Source organism: Bactrocera oleae, chromosome 5, assembly GCF_042242935.1.
Source record: "Bactrocera oleae isolate idBacOlea1 chromosome 5, idBacOlea1, whole genome shotgun sequence".
NCBI classification, from domain to species: Eukaryota; Metazoa; Arthropoda; class Insecta; order Diptera; family Tephritidae; genus Bactrocera; species Bactrocera oleae.
In genome coordinates, this window is record NC_091539.1 from 52,950,336 (window position 1) to 52,969,035 (window position 18,700).

General features: G+C 34.8%; 1 protein-coding gene across 2 annotated transcripts in view; it reads right to left on the reverse strand.

The window, feature by feature from the left end:
• The window catches only part of Lim1 (LIM homeobox 1), a 154,197-nt gene extending 140,271 nt beyond the window's left edge, over positions 1-13,926 (reverse strand). The window contains exon 1 of one of the 2 annotated variants that reach the window (XM_036362075.2): positions 11,915-13,926. In XM_036362075.2, the coding sequence (XP_036217968.1) occupies positions 11,915-11,957 (43 nt within the window). In that variant the 5' untranslated portion in view covers positions 11,958-13,926. The remainder of the gene's footprint in view (positions 1-11,914) is intronic. The other variant, XM_036362076.2, reaches the window with a different exon arrangement.
• Positions 13,927-18,700: the final 4,774 nt, after the last annotated feature.

Consider the following 18,700-nt stretch of genomic DNA (forward strand, 5'->3'; position numbering starts at 1 on the left):
AATATTAACAGCAAATTTCTGAATGTTTCAACAAAGTCGCCGCCTCGAGTAGCCGCCTGTCAAACGCCGAGCACAAAACATTTGTCATACTTTTTGTAGGTGTTGAACAACACAGGGCATGTAAGCGGGACAGCGGCAGCAATACCGGCAGCGAGAGCGGTCGATCACACATCAGCAGTCAGTTTGGCGACCAACGAAAATTGAGTTGTACGCCACAATTTCAGCTCACTGTAACGCGGTCAGTCGGCAGCAGCCGGACCTTGATAGACCGTTCGGCTGTGCAAATGACGAAATGACTACCTGTCTGTGTCTCTTGGCTGGTCTGCTGCGGACAGATTCTGCATTGTAAATCAATTGTTGCACGAAAAGCCATAGCCATAGGTCTGGGGGTGTGAACATTTCAACTGCTGCTCATTATTGACTGCCAAACTGTCAGTACGCGCTGTTCGGTGTGTGCTCGTGTTAGTGTCACTGACTTTCGCTGCTGCCGGTTTTCGCTACTTGCCGCAGCGACGTTTGTCTTACACGCTCATCAGCGACGGCAAGACGCTGTTGACAAGTAAGCTGAATATATGGCGCAGTAAAATCACTGACTAGTCATGCATTCATTCATGCACTCAATCAAATACCAACACATATGGGTGTGTGTGTGTGTCTGTGGGCACTTGGAAAATATATTGCTCATAGCCAGTTACGATTTCGCTCCTATTGAGGCGGCAGTGGCTGCTCACTGCTTCTCCAACGGCAGACAGTCAACTGTTTTGCGGCGTTCTGCCTCGCTGGCTGCGGCCACGACATTTTGCCTTATTTATGACTAAATAAATTATCTAGCACATGCGCTATTGACAGTTAGGGAAAAGATATTACAACAATAAAACTAAGAAACAAAAAATAATAATAATAATAAAAGGAGGATATGCAAACTGTTCAGTTTCACTAGATGTAAATATTGATAGTTTAAAAGTGGGCACGCCAGCCAGATTGCCAACTGATGCAAGTACAGGGGCTGAGGGTTAACGCGCTCGTTTACTAAAAGTATTGCAGCGGATTTTTAAAGCTGTTTAGTTAGAGAGTTCGCCATGGCTCTCAGTTTCTATGGTTTCAAGAATTCATTTTTCATTTTATGCTCAGATTTTTAAATTTCTTCATATATTTTTAATTCCTAAATTTTGAATATAGATCACGACTGAAGCTTTTGAAAATGGTAAAAAGTGATAGAAATAATTGTAAGATGAAACACATTGGAAAAGTGAGAGAATATAACGAATCGTTAAAGCAGAAATAATTTAGGGGCGATCTGTCGTCGGGACGTGAAAAGAAGGGGTTGATTAAGTTTTTTTAGAGTAAAAATCAGTTTAACTTGATTTCCGGAAAAACTAAAAGTGCAATGCAAAAATATTAAATGGCAAATGTAGTTGTGTAAAGATCTAAAAAGTTTTGGATGAACACTTTTGTCATATAGACACAAAACTTATGTGAAAAATCCAGAAATTAGGTTTTCTGGTTTTTCTTTATTTTTATATTTTCCAAAAAATAATATTTCTCCAAATCTGGAGTAAACTAACATACAAAGTATGTCCCAAAGGTAGCATAATTTTCTTGATTTAAAATATAAATTCTTTTTTTTTAACATATTTTGACTTCCGGTCGTGAAAGAATCTCAACTTTCAATAGAAAATTCTTACGCTAAAAATTTCTGCTTTTTCAAAAAAGTCGGTAAGATTTTGGTGTGTTGAATTCTCTACTTTCTGATGGTGTAAAAGAAATGTACATTACTATGGTAAGTTTTTTCAGAAAATTCAAAAAAAGACCTAATTACACGGTTTAAAGCTTAAAAGTTTGGAGTATTTAATTATTTTTCGATTTTTAATAATTTTTACCTCCAAAAAAATATTTTACAAGTATATTAAACTATTACACAAACAAAATTAGCAGCAGCCAATAAACTATACTATTATCCCTTCTCATATTAACTACGCGTATTACAACTCAGTAAAAAGAAAAACAGAAAAAGTGCTCATCAAAAATTAACACAAAAAAGAAAAAAAAGAAAAAAAACTCTAATACAAAATTGCATTGCGGCCATCAACGCAGATGCGCTTCTATTTTATCGGCAAACTTCAAACATCGATCATCCAGGCGAGCAATTAAACTCCAGCAGCGTTTCAGCAAATTCGTGAGCGCTGCGAAAATCTCAGCGCGGTCGCTTTGTTGCAAAAGTTCTGCGCTATTGAGTCCTTATGGTCGTTACTAGCCTACTGTGTGCTTTTTTTTGCACAATTGAATAACAGCAATCGCTGTCGATCATGGCAAATGCACTTACTAAAAAAAGTAGACTCTTCTTTTGGCACAAAATTCTTTAATATTTTTTTGTTTATTATTATTTATAAGTTTTCGCAATTGCTGCAATTTTAATGCATTTGCCGTCGTTTGTTGCAACATGAGACGTCATAGGAAGGTGATGCAAGCCGTGAACTTATTGACTTTGCTGAGTAATTTGTGTGTAAAGTTTTGGTGCAAGAAGAGTTTGGCTAGTAGAAGTGGCTTACTTTGGAAATCAAATACTATTTGGATACTATTTAAATTATAAAATTCTTTAAAATTAAAAATAAATAAATAATTTGAAGTGTTTGACACGTGTTTATACCGGTTTGTATTAAAAAAAAATATATATATAGCCAAATGTCAAAAAAATAAAAGAAAAAAATGTTTTTGGATCATTAAAAATATCAAAATATTATTTTTAATTTTTTTGAATACTTTTATAATTTTTATAAAAAATTTTCAAGTAAAATTATTCAAAAAAAAGAATACAAAATTTTTTCTTAGATCATTAAAGATACCAAAATTTTATTTTCAAATTTTTGAATATTTATATAATTTTAGAGAAATTTTTTAAATAAAAAAAATTTATTTCGAATTGGAAATATATCTCAAAATAATAAACAAAAAAATGTGTAAATTTAGTTTTTTAGTTCAAGTTTGCTTTTTCTTTCGTTTAGTTATTCCTAATTTTTTTCAAAACATTTTATAAACTAAAATTATGTTTTTATGAAATCCGACAGCTAAAAAATGATTTTAGTGTGTTTCAATGAAGATTATGTTATAAAAACAAATTCAAGCCATTCAAAAAAAGTAATCAGATTTTCGAAATTGTAATTAAATTTTCGAAATTGTGGAAATAAAATTTAAAATTAATTTTTTTTTATGAGAACAAAAATTAGGAAAAAATTTTAGCAATAAAATATTTTTTTAAGTTTTTTAATAATATTTTTTAAAAATTGAAATCGCCTACTTTGAGACCAAATCTGCGCAACCTTACTTTTCCTTTAATACTTTTTCTATTTACATTTATCTCGCTGACAGTCGTCGAAGTGAAGGTGGATACCCTGACAGACGACCATTGGCTGTCATTTGAGGCGGTCAGCAGCAAAAGAAATTGCAATACAGCAGTCTGGAGTCATTCAACATTAAGCTTAGTAGCGAAAATTTAATACAAAAAACCTACAAATTGACTCAACTGCCTGCGCGTCGCGTCCCCAAAGCAGGCAAAAAGTCAGTCACCATGTGATTTTACGACAAGCACACAACGCTGACCGGCTGACTGACTGACTGCATGTCCAGCTATTTAACTTCTCCTCAACGCGTTTCCCAGTCTTTGCAGTGCAATAGCGAGTCGCTTCTGCCGCCGAATATTCGCTTGGTGAAGCGTGATTTCTTCCAAATGATCGAATACAAGGATTCTTAGTTGTACTCGTACTCTGGTTATGGCCTCCCCTTTGATTGAGGTTGCGAAATGTGCAGCACAGCGCAGCGCGGTGGCATCGGCGATGACCACGGCAACAGCTTAGTTGGCTTCCAACCGACAGGCAGCTGGCTCTCATAGTAATTGCATTGGAATCATAAAAATAATGCTGCAACTGCGGCAGCCACAGAAAAGTAGGTGCAACAGCAGCTAAAACAACAACACAGACAAGCGCAACAGTGGCAATGGCTTCAGCACAAGCATAACAACATAAATGTTGCAATGGCTTCAGCAGCGTTGCTTGTTTCTATTGTTGTTGTTTAAATTTTTGTTGTTGCCGCAAGTTCTTGTTCAAATGCTGTTTGCCAAAGTCAACGCTATTATAGTAGCTACTTGCTCATATATTTTTTGTTCGTATTTTTTTTCTTTGTTTTTTGTCTGTTTCTCTTTTATGTCCACCAGCAGCATTCTCACTGCCCAGTTATTCATGTTTGTTGTTTTTCATTTATTGCAAATGTTTTATCATGTTTATACTTATTATTTTTCATTTATATCATCTATTATGCTTTGTTACTATTTCTGCATTTATTATAAATTTTTTTTTCTTTTATTTTTAATTTTGTTTATTTTCAGTGTTCTGTGTTGTGTTGTCTTCTTGTAGTGATCATAAAGGAAATGAGCATAATTTGCTCACAAGCGAGTCCGTAGCTCGACTCAAGTTGCAAGTGCGGTTTGCAAAAAGTGTTTTCTATATTTTTGTTGTTGCAGTGGCTGGCCACTCTTTGGAATTGAAGGTGAGTAAAAACAATTATTTAAATTTAAATGTCATACGTGTTTAACAACTTCGTTAAAAATTTTCTAAAATTTGCTAAAACTTAGAAAAACATAAATTAGTTTTAAATTCATGAAAAATGTTAAAAATTGTTTTTTTTTTTAATTTTTTAAATATTTTTTTTATTTTTGGTATAGCAGATATTGTATGTTTTCCAAAATTATTTGCTCAACTCCATATTTACCACTATTTGGCTTGAAATGTGTATTTACATGTTTTATCATTTTATAAACATTATATTATATAAAAGATGGCGCACTTTGTATGTGTCAAAAAATATTTTTTGGTTTTTTCAAATTTTTTTTTCATTAATAATTTTATATTTTTTAATACATTTTGTCGATATGATTAATAAAATACTCTAAATTTTTATTAAAATACTGCCGAATTCAGTAAGAGTATTTTAAATGATTAATAATCACAAACATTGTTATCACTTTTTTTATAAAATGTTTTTACAAACAGTTTTTTTTCCGTTTCCAATAAAATTTGTAAAAAACTGTAATGATTTTTTGGAAATTAATTCCATATTCGCTTTGTGGGTGAATTATTTTCTTGTCATGTTATTTGTCTAGCCATAAATTTAGTTCATATATCAGCCGTTATGAAAATATAAAAAATTTTGAAATTTTGAAGTGCCGTTATTTGGGTTTGAAATCTGGTTGAAGCCCTACTGTATAGTTCTTAGCACTATATATGAAGAAATTCAGAAAAATCTGTGAATTCCGTGTAGTAGCCAACATATTTTATTTTTATGTTGTAACCATATACATATGTAGAACATTTTTGTATAACCAGAACCAGTTGTGGGGTTGGATTTGATAAAATGTTAGCTTTTCAGCATACTTGATGTCAACAAAAAAATAGTTGCTATGCTATTTTTAAATATACTTGTAAATATTCATCGTGAGGGGTAACTTCTCAAAACAGTGACTCAGCCGGCCAGAGGGTTTTCCAAGAGTGCGTAAATAGCTTTGGTTTGTCCAATTTAGGCTCTAATTTAAATTACACATTTTATCCTGGCTTTTATCTCCCCAAAATTTTAGATCTCTACTTTTCTAGTAGTTTCACATACATACTTATTCTTCGATAGATTGGAGATAATAGATGTATAGTCAGCGACTACATAAATCTGTTATTTCTGAGATTTGTTATTTTTTCAGACCTATGTAGTTGAACGCATCAGCAAGTCATGTGACTTAGACCTAAAAAAACTGCATGACTCCCAATAGCTTCCTTAACGAAATTTTCTTATGAATGATTTGAGGTTATGGTTGATACATAAGGACTTGACTTATAATTCAACTTCAAAAGAGTGCTTGCACCGAAGCTATACCCTTCACAGGTGCATTTTTCGTAGCAAAAAATATTATGAAAGAATTTTTATCTTGATTTTAAACGGTCAGCTTGCAGGGCAGCTATATGCTATGGTGGTCTGATCTGAACCATATATTCAGAGATTATAGTCTTGCTTTGGATAAAAAGTTATACGAAATTTCGTGAAGATATCTTACCAAATAAAACAGGTTTCCATACAATAATTTGATTTCGGTCATTCAGTTTGTATGGCAGCTATATACTATAGCGGTCCGATATCGGCGATACCGACAAATGAACAGCTTCTTGGAGAGAAAAGAACTTGCGCAAAATTTTATCTCAAAAATCATAACTCAAAACAAAAATATGCAACACACCGGCCAAGTGTGCGGCCAAACTTAACGCACAAACATTCTGTCCCCAATCACATACCAAATCCATTGCAACATTTGCAGCCTGTCCGTCTTGCAAACCGAAACTCCGATTGAGTGCAATTGAATTCGCAGTGACGTGCGAATTGGCTGACCGACTAACCGCCGCTTAGCCGCTGCAGCTGCATCAAACGCGCTGCCTGCTGTCGTCTCACATACATGCTGTCAACACGATGTTGCACACTTGGCGTAATCCCTCTGCGAAGCAGCCAAAAGCACAGCTACAATATTGCCAGGCTTCATACGAACGTTTAAACTGCAACTTAACGCGCATGCATTTGTGCCACATGATGCAATGCGGCTTTTTACTGACAAGTTGCTCAGCGAAAGCTGCGAGGATCTGCCACTGGCGCTGCCACTGTGACGAGTAATAGAAATATGTATAAAAATAAAATAAATTGCCAACAAAAACACTTTACTGGCATTTTTACTTGCCACTTGCATTTGCAACACATTTGACGGAGTGACCCAACCGCCGACTGCCTATTAATTTCAACGAAAATCACTTCTCATATTGCTGCACAACTCATAAATTCAGCTTACAATTTAGAATGGATGGATTTGCCATTGCTGCATTGTGCATTGATGCGCGCTGCTGCCACGCTCTATGCCAACCGCCGCCTACCTTATGCCGCATGCCACACCAGATCGCATGTACTCGTATGTAGGTGCTCAAACGTGTTTTGCGGCAATGCTGCTGCTGCTGCAGGCCAACTAGTTTAATGTGGCAACAATTATGAGTCAACACACACCACCTTCGCCACTTGCAATGCTTGCTACAATGCAACAAAAAGCACTTGAAATGTGCCCTGAATAGATATTTTGCACTATTGGGGCAACAACAATCGAATGAATGCCCTTTTGCTTGCTGCACATTTGCTACGTGTGGCAGCAATTACAGCAATTGCAAGTGACCATTGTTGCTGTTGAGTGAGTGCTGTTGAAATTGCAAAGTCACGGCCCATCAATTGGGCCATTGCTCGTCAGCTGCTGCAATTGATGCGGCAGTGTGGCATCAACACGCACATTTCCCACATTTCTCATAATACAACCACTTGCAACACAAACACATACACATATACTCGTACACACTAGCGCTTTCCAAGGAAGATGGTTGATTGTGTGGCAACACCGCCAACTTAACCTCCGTTTTGCATTGTTATTACTTTCAGTGTTTTTGTTCGATTTGTTCTTGCTGTTGCACTTTTATGGCCCTTCCTACTGTTTCCCATAACTCCTTCGCTGCCATTAGCTCGGCTTATGAAATTGTTGCCTTTCGTCGATTTCCTTTGCGATTTTTCAAGTGAAAAATGTGAGATTTTACTGCTGATGCCTGGAAGACTGGATGCCTGACTGCCTGTCCGCTTGCCTTTGCTCAGTTTCCTGTATTTGTTGTGCCTCCTGCCGCTTACTGCTTGTATATAATTTTTTTTTGGTTCACAATTTTTGTTGCCACCGCAGCGTTGCACTGCGGTTTTATGTTGCATGCACGTGACTGCATTCTGTTGGCAGCATTTAACACCTATTTTAGCAGTGTTGTTGTTGTAATGGTAGTAAAGCAGTTGAGACTGAAATACTGCCGAAAGGAGGTAGTTGCATATTGTACGCTCATTTTACATAATAATACTTAGTGTTGCAGTTACGTCATTTTTTTGTGACAGAAATCTTTAAATTTCTTGAAAAAATATTTTCGAGTGTAGGAAATGAAAATACTGCGAATTGCGTTAAAATAATTTGTAGGCATTACATGAAAGAAATGAACTAAATGATATAGATCAAGAAAATTATAAAAATTTAATTGTTAATTTTAAAATACTGTTCTAATTTTCAATTTTGTTTAAATTCATATTTTTTTTAAATTTATATATTTTTTTATTTATCTAATTTTTTTTTTTTTGATATTTATTTTAATTTTTTTTCAGAAATCTTAAAGTATTAGTTGTTATAGTAAATGGTCTTTTTATTTTAATTCAACTAATTAATGTTTAGTTTTTATTTCTTCAATCTTGAAACTTAAAAAAAAAAATTTATTACGTTTGGCGTCTTATACTTTATTATATAAAAATATTTAAAAAAAATGTTTTTGAGTTATCTATAAATATTCAGTATATTTTTGTAAATTAAGAAAATTAATTTGAAGCTTTAAATTTGATCCTTAATAGGTAATATTTTTAATATTACGTACATCTCATTTGTGTCCTTAGCATTGTATATTAAGGTTGCCACGAATTTAGTAACATCCAGAACGAAACTTCGTGTTGAACTGAGTTGATTTAGCCATGTTCGTCAGCCTGTCTGTATATAAGCGTATTCGTCACATAGTTTTTGAGATATCGATCTGAAATTTTGCACACGTTTTTTTCTCTTTAAAAGGCGGTTCTTTTTTTCGGAACTGTCGATATCGAATCAATATAGCATATACCTACCACACAAACTGACCGATCAGAATTAAGTTCCCGTATGAAAACTTTTTTATTTGACATGACATTTCCAAAAAAATTGGCAGGATTTATTCTTCGACACGTCGCTACAATCTCCAAATAAATTGTTCATATCGAACGACTATATAATATAGCTGTCATACAATCTGACCGATCCAAATTAAATTTCTGTTTAGCAAACCTTTTAGTTTGTCATATTCACGAAATTTGGCACCGATTATTGCCCAAGGCAATGCTACCATCTCCCGAGAGATTGTTCGAATTGGACTACTGTAGTTCATAGCTGTCATACATACTGTCCGATCAAAATCAAGATAACGATCTTGCTAGCTATAAGAAATGCATCTGTCAAGGTTAATATAGCTTTTGCCAACGTTATTCTTGTTTTTAAATTATTATAAAATCGTATTTTTTTATTATATATTTAATTAAGATTTTGATAAAGTTTTGGGTATTTAAACAGTTTTCTTGAGCTAAACTTAAAATAAAATTTATATTCAAAAATAATTTCTTTATATATTATCAAGCATTACTTCGTAACCGAATTAATTTTTTTTTGTGTTTTTTTTTAGCAAATTGTTCTTTATTCTAAAATGTCACGTATTTTTTTTGTAATTTTTTTCATTAATAAATTTAATATTCCGCGTAGATTAAAAGAGAAAGAGATTAATTCATTAAATATTATTCGCTATAATTACTTTAACCACTTTTATACATGTTTGGACTCCAAAGTTTACCAACAGGTGTTTTTATATATGAGTATTGTTGAGCACAAAATTTATATTTCAAATAATTTTTTTTCTTTCTTTTGAAAACACTTTTCAAAATAACCACACATTTTAACAGCTTTCACGATAAAATCTTAAAATTTACTAGAACATTCGTCATATAATATGAAATATATCCATACTAATCCAAATAAATTGTCAAATCTAGTAAACATATTTTGCCAACTTCTACAAAAAAAAATTGTTTGTTTTTATTTTTTGTTGCTTAACCCAAAACTTTCATATGCTACTAAAAAGTTCGCACAAAATTTATAAGAAAAAGTTTGAAAAACAACAAACAAATTTACACCAATAGCGTTGCATGTGTCTTTTCCGAAAATTAAAACAAAAGCAAAGAAATTCCCAAACACAATAATATACATGAAAACACCACAGCAAACATGCTTATGCCGCACTGGTTGCTCGAAAATGTTCGCCATGCAGCGGGCAGGACGAAATGACGAAAAATGTTGGTAAACGAGGACCAAGTTCAAAAGTTGGAAAAACTGTTCTTAAAAACTTTTTCGCTCTGCACGTTTTTTTTATATTTTTTTTTTTAATAACACAGTATTGTTTTTGTAATTGGTTGTGAGTTTTTATAAACGTGGTTTTTGTTGTTTTGTCTATTTGCAAATACAACAAGCGCAAAGTTTATTTGTGGCATTTATTGCACATAACGGGACATGTTTTTTTTATAAGGCGAATTTTGTTTGATTGAGAATTGTCATTGAAGAAGCTTCAAATAATATTCATGTTTCCAGGCTTACCGTTGTATTATTATTATTATTCTTTTTTTGTTTTTGATTTTTTTATAAATTATTATGTTTTTTGGTTTGTATAGTTTATATAAAGTTTTTCAATGTGTGTTTTCAGTTTTTTAATTAATATTTTTTTTTTTGGTAAAAATATTTGGGACAGTTTTGTATGTTTTTATGGTCTGTCGGAAAAACGTTGCTCAGATTCTTCATTGAAAATTGGATCACTTTATTTAAATTCGTAAGGCAAATTTTGCATTTTCATTTAAATAACTTTCCATTGTAGTTTCTCCAGTCTTGTCAAAACTGCTTAGGCATGAAATATTGGAAAGAAAATCGTTCTCATTATAGGTATTCAGTTTTACTTGTGACAGAATCTTTATTTCAGACATAAAAATGAAAAAAAAAATTAACTGCAAACTATTTTGCTTTTAGTTAAAATTTCGACCAGTTGCATATTAAAATATTACAAAAACCGGAAGTTAAAAATGATAATGAAATTAAAAATGTTAACGAATGATAGTGAAATGAAAAAAAAAATGTTTTTTTAAAAAAAAGTATTTATTCATTCGTCTACTGAATTGTTGTCGCCTTCAAAATAGTCCCCCATTGGATTATATGCACTTATGCCAACGCTTCTTCCAATCGTCGAAACACTTATCAAACTCGATTTTTGGGATAGCCTTTAGCTCTTTCAGCGATTTTCATCTATCTTGTAAAGCGACGTAATTTTAAAATTCCCGTAATTTTCTGGACATATTCTTTTGTTAATCGAGATTTTTGGTAGTACCTCTCAAGATTAAATTGAGGTAGTGCTCCTCACATTTCACTTATAACAAGCAGGCGGTATCTTTTTAAACAACTTCGAATTTTGAGAATTGTAAACAAAAGCAGCAATAACAAAAAATCTATTTGAAGCAATTTGCTCTATTTTTTATTTTCTAACCTACAAAAGTTTTAAAGACACGCCGTAAGTAGCAAAGTAGCGTAAGTAAAAAAATTGCATGCAAAATATTTTATTTGAACTGTTACGCACAACACCATTTGCATTCTAAAACTGTTGTTTTGATCCTTGATCAAGGGATCATTTAAAAATTCTTGCGGTTCAACTGCTATATATTTATTAAAAAAAAATTAGAATCAAACTTAGCAAAGTTGAATAAATGCTAGTTTATTTGCTGCTGCGACTAAGAATTTGAAAGTACATGTAGTTTTTCGATATATGCAGGACTCTACTATGTTATAACACGCCTGAGTGAGGCTGATACATTGTTTTAAGTTTTCTCATCAAAAATGTGCACCTTGGCGATTTGTATTTCCTGCCCGAAGGCAAGCTGCATTAAATCTGAAGCTAAGATCGACTTTTGGCCAACGAAAAAACTTTTTCTAGGATTATATATATTCAATTTATAATCTTAGAAAAAATTTTTTTTTGTAAATATGTTCAAATTATTGTCTTAAAATGTTTGTTGTGGCAATAAATATATATTTTATAATCTTCATAAATTTATTTATTTTCGATCTTTCTTTTTATTAATTATTATTATTTGTTTTAATACTTATATTAAATATAATAAACCAGACACGCTTTCATATCACAAATATTAATAAATTCCTCGTACTCACCGATACTATGTTGATTATTGTGTAATACCGATCCGAACGCCATTAGATCCTTAACCGATGGTGTTCTTGAACCGAGCGCGGCAAAACCGTCGCCCAGAAATGACGCCAGCGCGACAGCCCTAAGGGGCGTTTTCGATAATTCGGTTAGAATTTTGTAGCTTTCGCTTAACACGCCGCCGCTGTGGCAAGGCAAATTTGCCGTGCGATACTTGTTACACTTGCTTGTTGTTGCTACTGCTGACACTTATTATGCCGTTGTTGTTGTTGTTGAAGCTTAATGCACTTGTCACTCTTGTCGTTACGCCTGTTGTGGCTGTAATCGACACTGTAACTTAGTTAACTGTAAGTAAATGGCTATGTTGTTGTTGCCGACGGCGATGCACATGAAACACTTTGGGAACAAAGGTAAACTCACACACACACACACAAGCATATATATACAACTGAGAAGCAGTGTATTTGCCACAGAAGCACGTTGTTGTTGTTGCCGCCTTGAATTTGTTGTAAATTTTGTAGAGGCCACAGTCGACGCTGTATGCAACCGCGCAGGACGTGCGCTCGAGTTGACGCGCTAATACACGCAATTAATAGTCTACTTTTAGGCGATGAGCCAAGTATACGCTAATTAAGCGAAACTCGCTGACAGCGCTGACCATGAATGTGTGTTGTTATTTTTGTTTTTTTTTGCGGCGGCACACTACCGACACACTTCAACTTGTAACAAGTGTAAATAGAAGTGTTGAAGCAACAGCTGCTACTGCAACTTAAAAACACACATATATATACATGCAATGTTTACTTTACCCCAATAATTATAATAACAAGCACACGCGACTGCGGCGACAATAACGACGACAAAGGCTTTATTTAATGGTGTTAATTAGTACGCGTGAGCATGAGGAGGCGGGGCGGTGTCGTAGGCGCCGCGGATGCTGTTCTATATGCACGAAAAAAGGGTTTAATAATGACTTGACTTTTGGCTGCTGCAGGCCTTTTTACGACCGCCTGAACGCGCGCAATCACACACAAACAGCCGCACGCACGCGCGCACAGACACTTTAGTTAATTTCACTGGATACACTTGCACTTTCGTCCACGCGCCGCTCTACATACACGCACCTATATAGACGCGGAAGCAAAGGCTCAAGGCGGACGTGATAGACAGACAGGCAGGCTGTTATCGTGTGCGCCAGTTGCTGCGTATGCAGTGTTGATGTTTCCCGGTATCGCGGTTGTCTTATCTTCGCAAGGCTTCGAGCCTTTTGTCGGTGTGAAATTCACTTTTGGCACTTGACAGTTGTGATGGACGCGCCGCGATTGTAGGCGTGCGCGCATATGCTGATAAGTCTTAAAAATAGTTAGCGCTGGTCGCGATAAAAAGCGGCTTATTGGTTGCAAGGTAGTTCTGTGAAGGAATTATAAACTGCGTTTCTACATTTTTTTTAATGTTGAAAATATTTGTGCTTTGAACTGTCAGCATATAACTTTACTATAATTTATTATTGACAGTTATGTGCAGTTGTTAGTGTTCACGCGCTGTCACATCAAAGCTTTGAGATATTCTCAGCCTTCATGCCAATCTTATTGGGTAGCTGCAACACTTTTTCGTAAATTTTTCGGCACCTTTTGTTAAACAATCTTCGTCACTTGAAGCGCACAGCGCGCGATATCACCTGCAGATAATGTGTCAACTGTCAGAGGCGGCTAACAGTAACATTGACAGCTCTTTTTTGGCGCAGCGCCAGCCCACAGTGTGAGCAAAACCAACTGCTTTTCGCTTAGAAATTTTAATATTTTATTTGCGTTAATTTTTATTATTCGCGAGTCACTTTTTGCTGCTTGAATACGAAACGCGCGCGTAATATTCCAAAAAAGGCTTCACGCTCTATATGTATTTGTTGCGCGGCGGAACGTACCGTTTGACTGAAATCGTTTAGCGCACGTAAATAATCCGTATTGAACAGACACTAAACCAAACCAACGAGCGTACAACGCGAACGTCGAGAAGAAACTGAAGCGTATGCCGCGCGGAGCGCACTCAACGGCGGCGGCGGCGACGACGACGGACACAGCCACGACCACCGACCGAATCAGACACGATGCGCTGGCAGTAGCACACAAACAAACACACACACACGCCCTAGCAATTCAACAGTATGGCGAGCGGAGCGCACCAACCACTAGCGGCCAGTAAGCAATAAGAAAATTTCCTAAATACATACATACATATTTATTAATGTTGTATATATAAACAACACGCGAACAGCTGCTGCTGCCAGCGCAGAGCAACAACGCGCAACCGGTTTGCCAGCCTCTTCAATCACGCACAACCGCACACACACACAAGCGCTGGCTCGGTCGCGCCACCCCAAAACGCAACAAAAGTACGAACATCGCGCGCTCTCTGAGCGGCTAACAGGCCGTGCACTCGCTCAAACAGACACGCGCTCACTCGCTCCTTGGAAATTGGGCGTATTCGTTAACATGCGCGCAAGAGAGAGTGCACCAAGGCAGGCAAATATTTCCCCTGCGTTAACAGATGAGTACCTGGTGCAGTGCTCAATTATAAGTCGTGCGCGCTCTTAAGCTATTTATAGTAAGAAGCGCGCTACTTGCGTGTAAGCGGCGCAACACTGTATTGTGCTCAGCAGACACTATCGCCCACTCGCTCACACAAAAATCGCAATGGAGTCTGTTGCTGACACTTCTGGGATGTGTGTTGCTGGCATAGAGCGCGAGTGCTAACGACAGCCCCGTCGCCGCTAGCCAAAAGGAACAACAATGTGCAAATACAACAACCGCACACCGTGAGTGTAGTAAACGCAAAGTGACTTGAAGAGCGTACAGCAATGAGTAGCGGCGTTTTGTGTGGTAAGAGGGCGTTGCTAAGCAACTAGTTACGCTCAGCGAAAGCGATAAAAGGCGGCACGAAGTACGCGCTGGCACTCAGCAAGGGTTTTTTCTTCAATTTTTATTTTGGTACGTTTGGGTTTCAGTGTATGCCAGCGAGTGTGTATGGGTAGGTGTGTATGTGCGCTGTGTCTTGTCGGAGAAGTTTGTCGAACCAATGGCATTTTTCAAAGTGACATTTTGCTCTTTGCGCTTCTTATTGTCGACAGGCGCTACCACACGCCTATGTTGTTGCTGTTGTTGTCGGCTTTTTGCCATTGTTATTGTAGTTGACTGCTGTTGGCTGTGTGCTTTTTCTTCCTTGTACAACAAGTTTTTGCCTTTGTTGTTTTTCGTTTCTTTTATTTACTTTGCGTTTGTTTTCGCTTTGCTCTGCTTTTATGTTTCTCAACTGGTTGCTGTTGTATTTACATATGTCGTTGTTGTTGTAATTGTTGTATATGTTTGTGTTTTATTGTAAGCTCAACTTCGGCTTATCAACTATCGCCTTTTGTTGTTTCTGTAGCTATACGCTTATTTTTGTTAGCTGTGTAGATGGCAGTTTTTTTGTTGTGCGTGTTTTTTATTGTTGTAATTTTTTTTATATTGTTGCTGCGGTTGGTACTTTCATAGTCATTTTCCAAGGTAAAATGTCAAATACGCTGCGCACTGTCATTCGTGTCGGTTAGCTCGCTGGTTACTCTTCGTAGCGCTCCAAGGCAGTCATCAGTGGTGTCGTGTCTATTAAAATGAATGGGATCACGGCAGTTCTGATAAAATATTATTTTTGCACGCCATTTAGCAGTTAAATAGATTAAGAAAAAAAAAGATAAAATCAGGTGTTCTACTAGAACGCTTGATTAAAAATTATTATTTAAAAAATTTTAAATGTTGTTTTCGATTTTGATAAATACTTTTTTATTTCGAAAAGTAAAAAAAAAAATATTCCAGATTTTATGTGAGCAGCAATGTTCCATATGCTTTTAAAAATGATGAATCAATTTGTCTAAATGTTAAATAAATCAGGCCTAGGAGAAAATAAATTCATTATTTTTGCCTTAAAATGGTTTTATTCAGCATAGTTAGAATAATCCAATTAGATGAAATATGCTTGTTGGTATTTTGAAGGTAATTTCACAATGTCACTCAAAAAAACTGGGACAGTCGGTTTTCTCAAGCTTCTCCAGAAGCGAATTTTTTATCAGCAAAATTATTCGCCATAGACATAAAGAGATATAATTACAATACTTTGTGCCAAGTCCAAACTATAAGGCGAATGCATAAAAATATGCAAGCCAATTATCCATTTCCATTGTTTTAACGATATTTAAGACAATTGGCTTTCAAGTGCGTGATGTATATTTGAAAACAAAGTTACCGGAACGGAATCGACAAAACCAAAATTGCGAGTGATAAGTTGTTACAGTATTAGCCCTGGCCTGCGTTTTCGACTTTATCGAAGAAAAACTGCAAAATATGTCATATTTTCTCTTTGCTGTTGTCCATCTTTGCTGAGTCAAGAATCACAGAAATGCCAGAGAAGGTACAATCTTATATCTTATCATATCTTTCTTCTTCATATATACAGCAACCCGGTCGCATTGATACAACGCGAGATGCAGATTACTAAAGCCATCTATTAGAAAAATAATGAATTTCGTTTTACTGAATCCAATATATTATTATATTTACCGAGACATTTCAGAAATAGGTAATGAGAAGTATTTAAACATCGAAATATATAATTTTTGTTTATATTTTTTATTAACATTCTTTTAAAGATGCTGTGGAGCGCTCTGAAATGCATTTTTAATATACAGTTGTAAACATGTATACATGTTCAGAAAAAAAAATCTAAATTGAAAAAAAAATATTCAAAATGTTATTGTTTTTTAAAATTGCTTGACATGATTGTTCAATGCGATATATCAAGAGACATATGTATGTACACTCCTATATAAACTTTTTAAAAAAATTTCAATGCGCCGCCTCTGTCGCATGAAAGTGTAAGAGTAACATAGAAGTTCTCAACTACGTATATTTTTCTTGCATTTATTTTTGTTGCTTTTTGTTGGTTACGCCAGTGTTATGCCCCAACAAACTGAACTCGAGCAAATCAAAAAACAAAATAATGGAAAAGAATAAGAAAAAAACAGAAACAAAAACAAAATTCAAAGTAAGGCAAAAATATCCGCCCCTTTGACTTTTCGAGTGAGCGTATTGTAGCGACAGCAACTTGACTGTGTCGCCGTTGGCGCTGTCGTTGTTACAGCTATGGCTGGCGCAGAAGTCGACAACTGTCACGAATACACTTGCTCGAGCTTTTGGCGCTGCATATAACATAGATATGTACAAATGCATATACATATGTATATTTTTGTTGTTTTTATTTTTTATTTTTGCAACTTTTATCTCTAAAGGATGCTTCAACGCTGCGCTGTCCAGGCGCGCTTGTCGCGATTCTTCATGCATATATGCATATTTGTTAGTGTTGTTGTTGTTGCCGTTTAGTTTTATTTTTCTTTTTTACTGCGCCAGTTTTTGTTTCGCCAAGTTTTCAATGCTTAACATGACACGGTAATAAGCCAAAGATCAAAGAGGCATACAAATTTTTAAAAAGAAGCATTAAAAATAAGAAAAGGTGGCAACGGCAAGTAAAATAAAAGAAAATGTAATGAATTGCAAAAAAAAAACATTGAGTTATTGGCGAAGTAGCGTAGAAAACTTGACGGCGACCAAGTGAGGATGATTTGCTGAGCTGTGGGGCGGTAAGTGGCTTTGGGAAGACAATAGCATTACGAAATGTTTTGCTTTTTGCTTTATTTATGCTTTTCACACACTAGTTGGAATTTTTCGCAAATTTTTTTAATAGTTTTTGTTTTTTAAAATTGCCATATTTTTTGTTAATATTTCTTTTTTCTTTTATTCTTATCTTTTTTTGGAGCTTGTTATCTACTTTTTAAGCGAAATTTTTATCTTTCGCTTTGAATATTTTTATATTTAAAGTTGCCATATATTTTATATTTAACTTTTGTGATATAATTTTAAAGTTTATTCCTCATGAAAGTTGTATTTTAGTTTTAAATATTTTTTTGTTTAAGGTTGCCATATATTTTTTTTTTGTTTTTGCGATAGTTTTTTGAAGCAGAATTTTTACCTTTTGTTTTTAAGGTTGCCCTAGTTTTAAAGTTTTTTTTTTATTTATTTTTTTTTTTGTGAAATATTTTCAAGCGAAATTTTTACGTTTCGTTTTGAGATTTTTTTTTTGTTTATAAAGTTGCCATATTTTTACTTTTCATATTTAACTTATGTGATATATTTTTGAAAGTTTATTTCTCATCAAAGTTTTTTTTTGTTTTTAATATTTTTTGATTTTAAGGCTGCTATATACTTTTGATGTATTTATTTATTTTATTTAAATTTTTTTGTTTGCAATAGGTTTTCTAAGAAAAATTTTTACCTTTCGTTATTAATAGCTTTTGTTTTCAAGGCAGCCATATTTTTTAGTTTATTTTTTTATTTATTATTTATTATTAAATAGAATTTAAATTTTTTTGTGATATATTTTTAAGGGAAATTTTTACCTTTCGTTTTTAATAGCTTTTTGCCCCCTCATTTGTAGTTGATTTTACCTACAGAGAACTGTTTAAATAAGTAAGTGTGTGTACGTTAGCTTATGAACGCGAGAGTGGGTGGGCGGCTCCTCTGTGGCACTAACAGCAGCAACAGCGCCATCGTCATGAGCGTTGCGCATTCGCGACTTTTATGATTGTTGTTTCGGCTCTTGCTGCTATCGCTATTGTTGTTGTTGTTGCAGGCAGGCGTGTTTTCTGCTTCGTTCAACATTCGTTCGTCTGCTGTCAGTATTTGTCTCTTGTCTATTTGCGTCAACCAGCC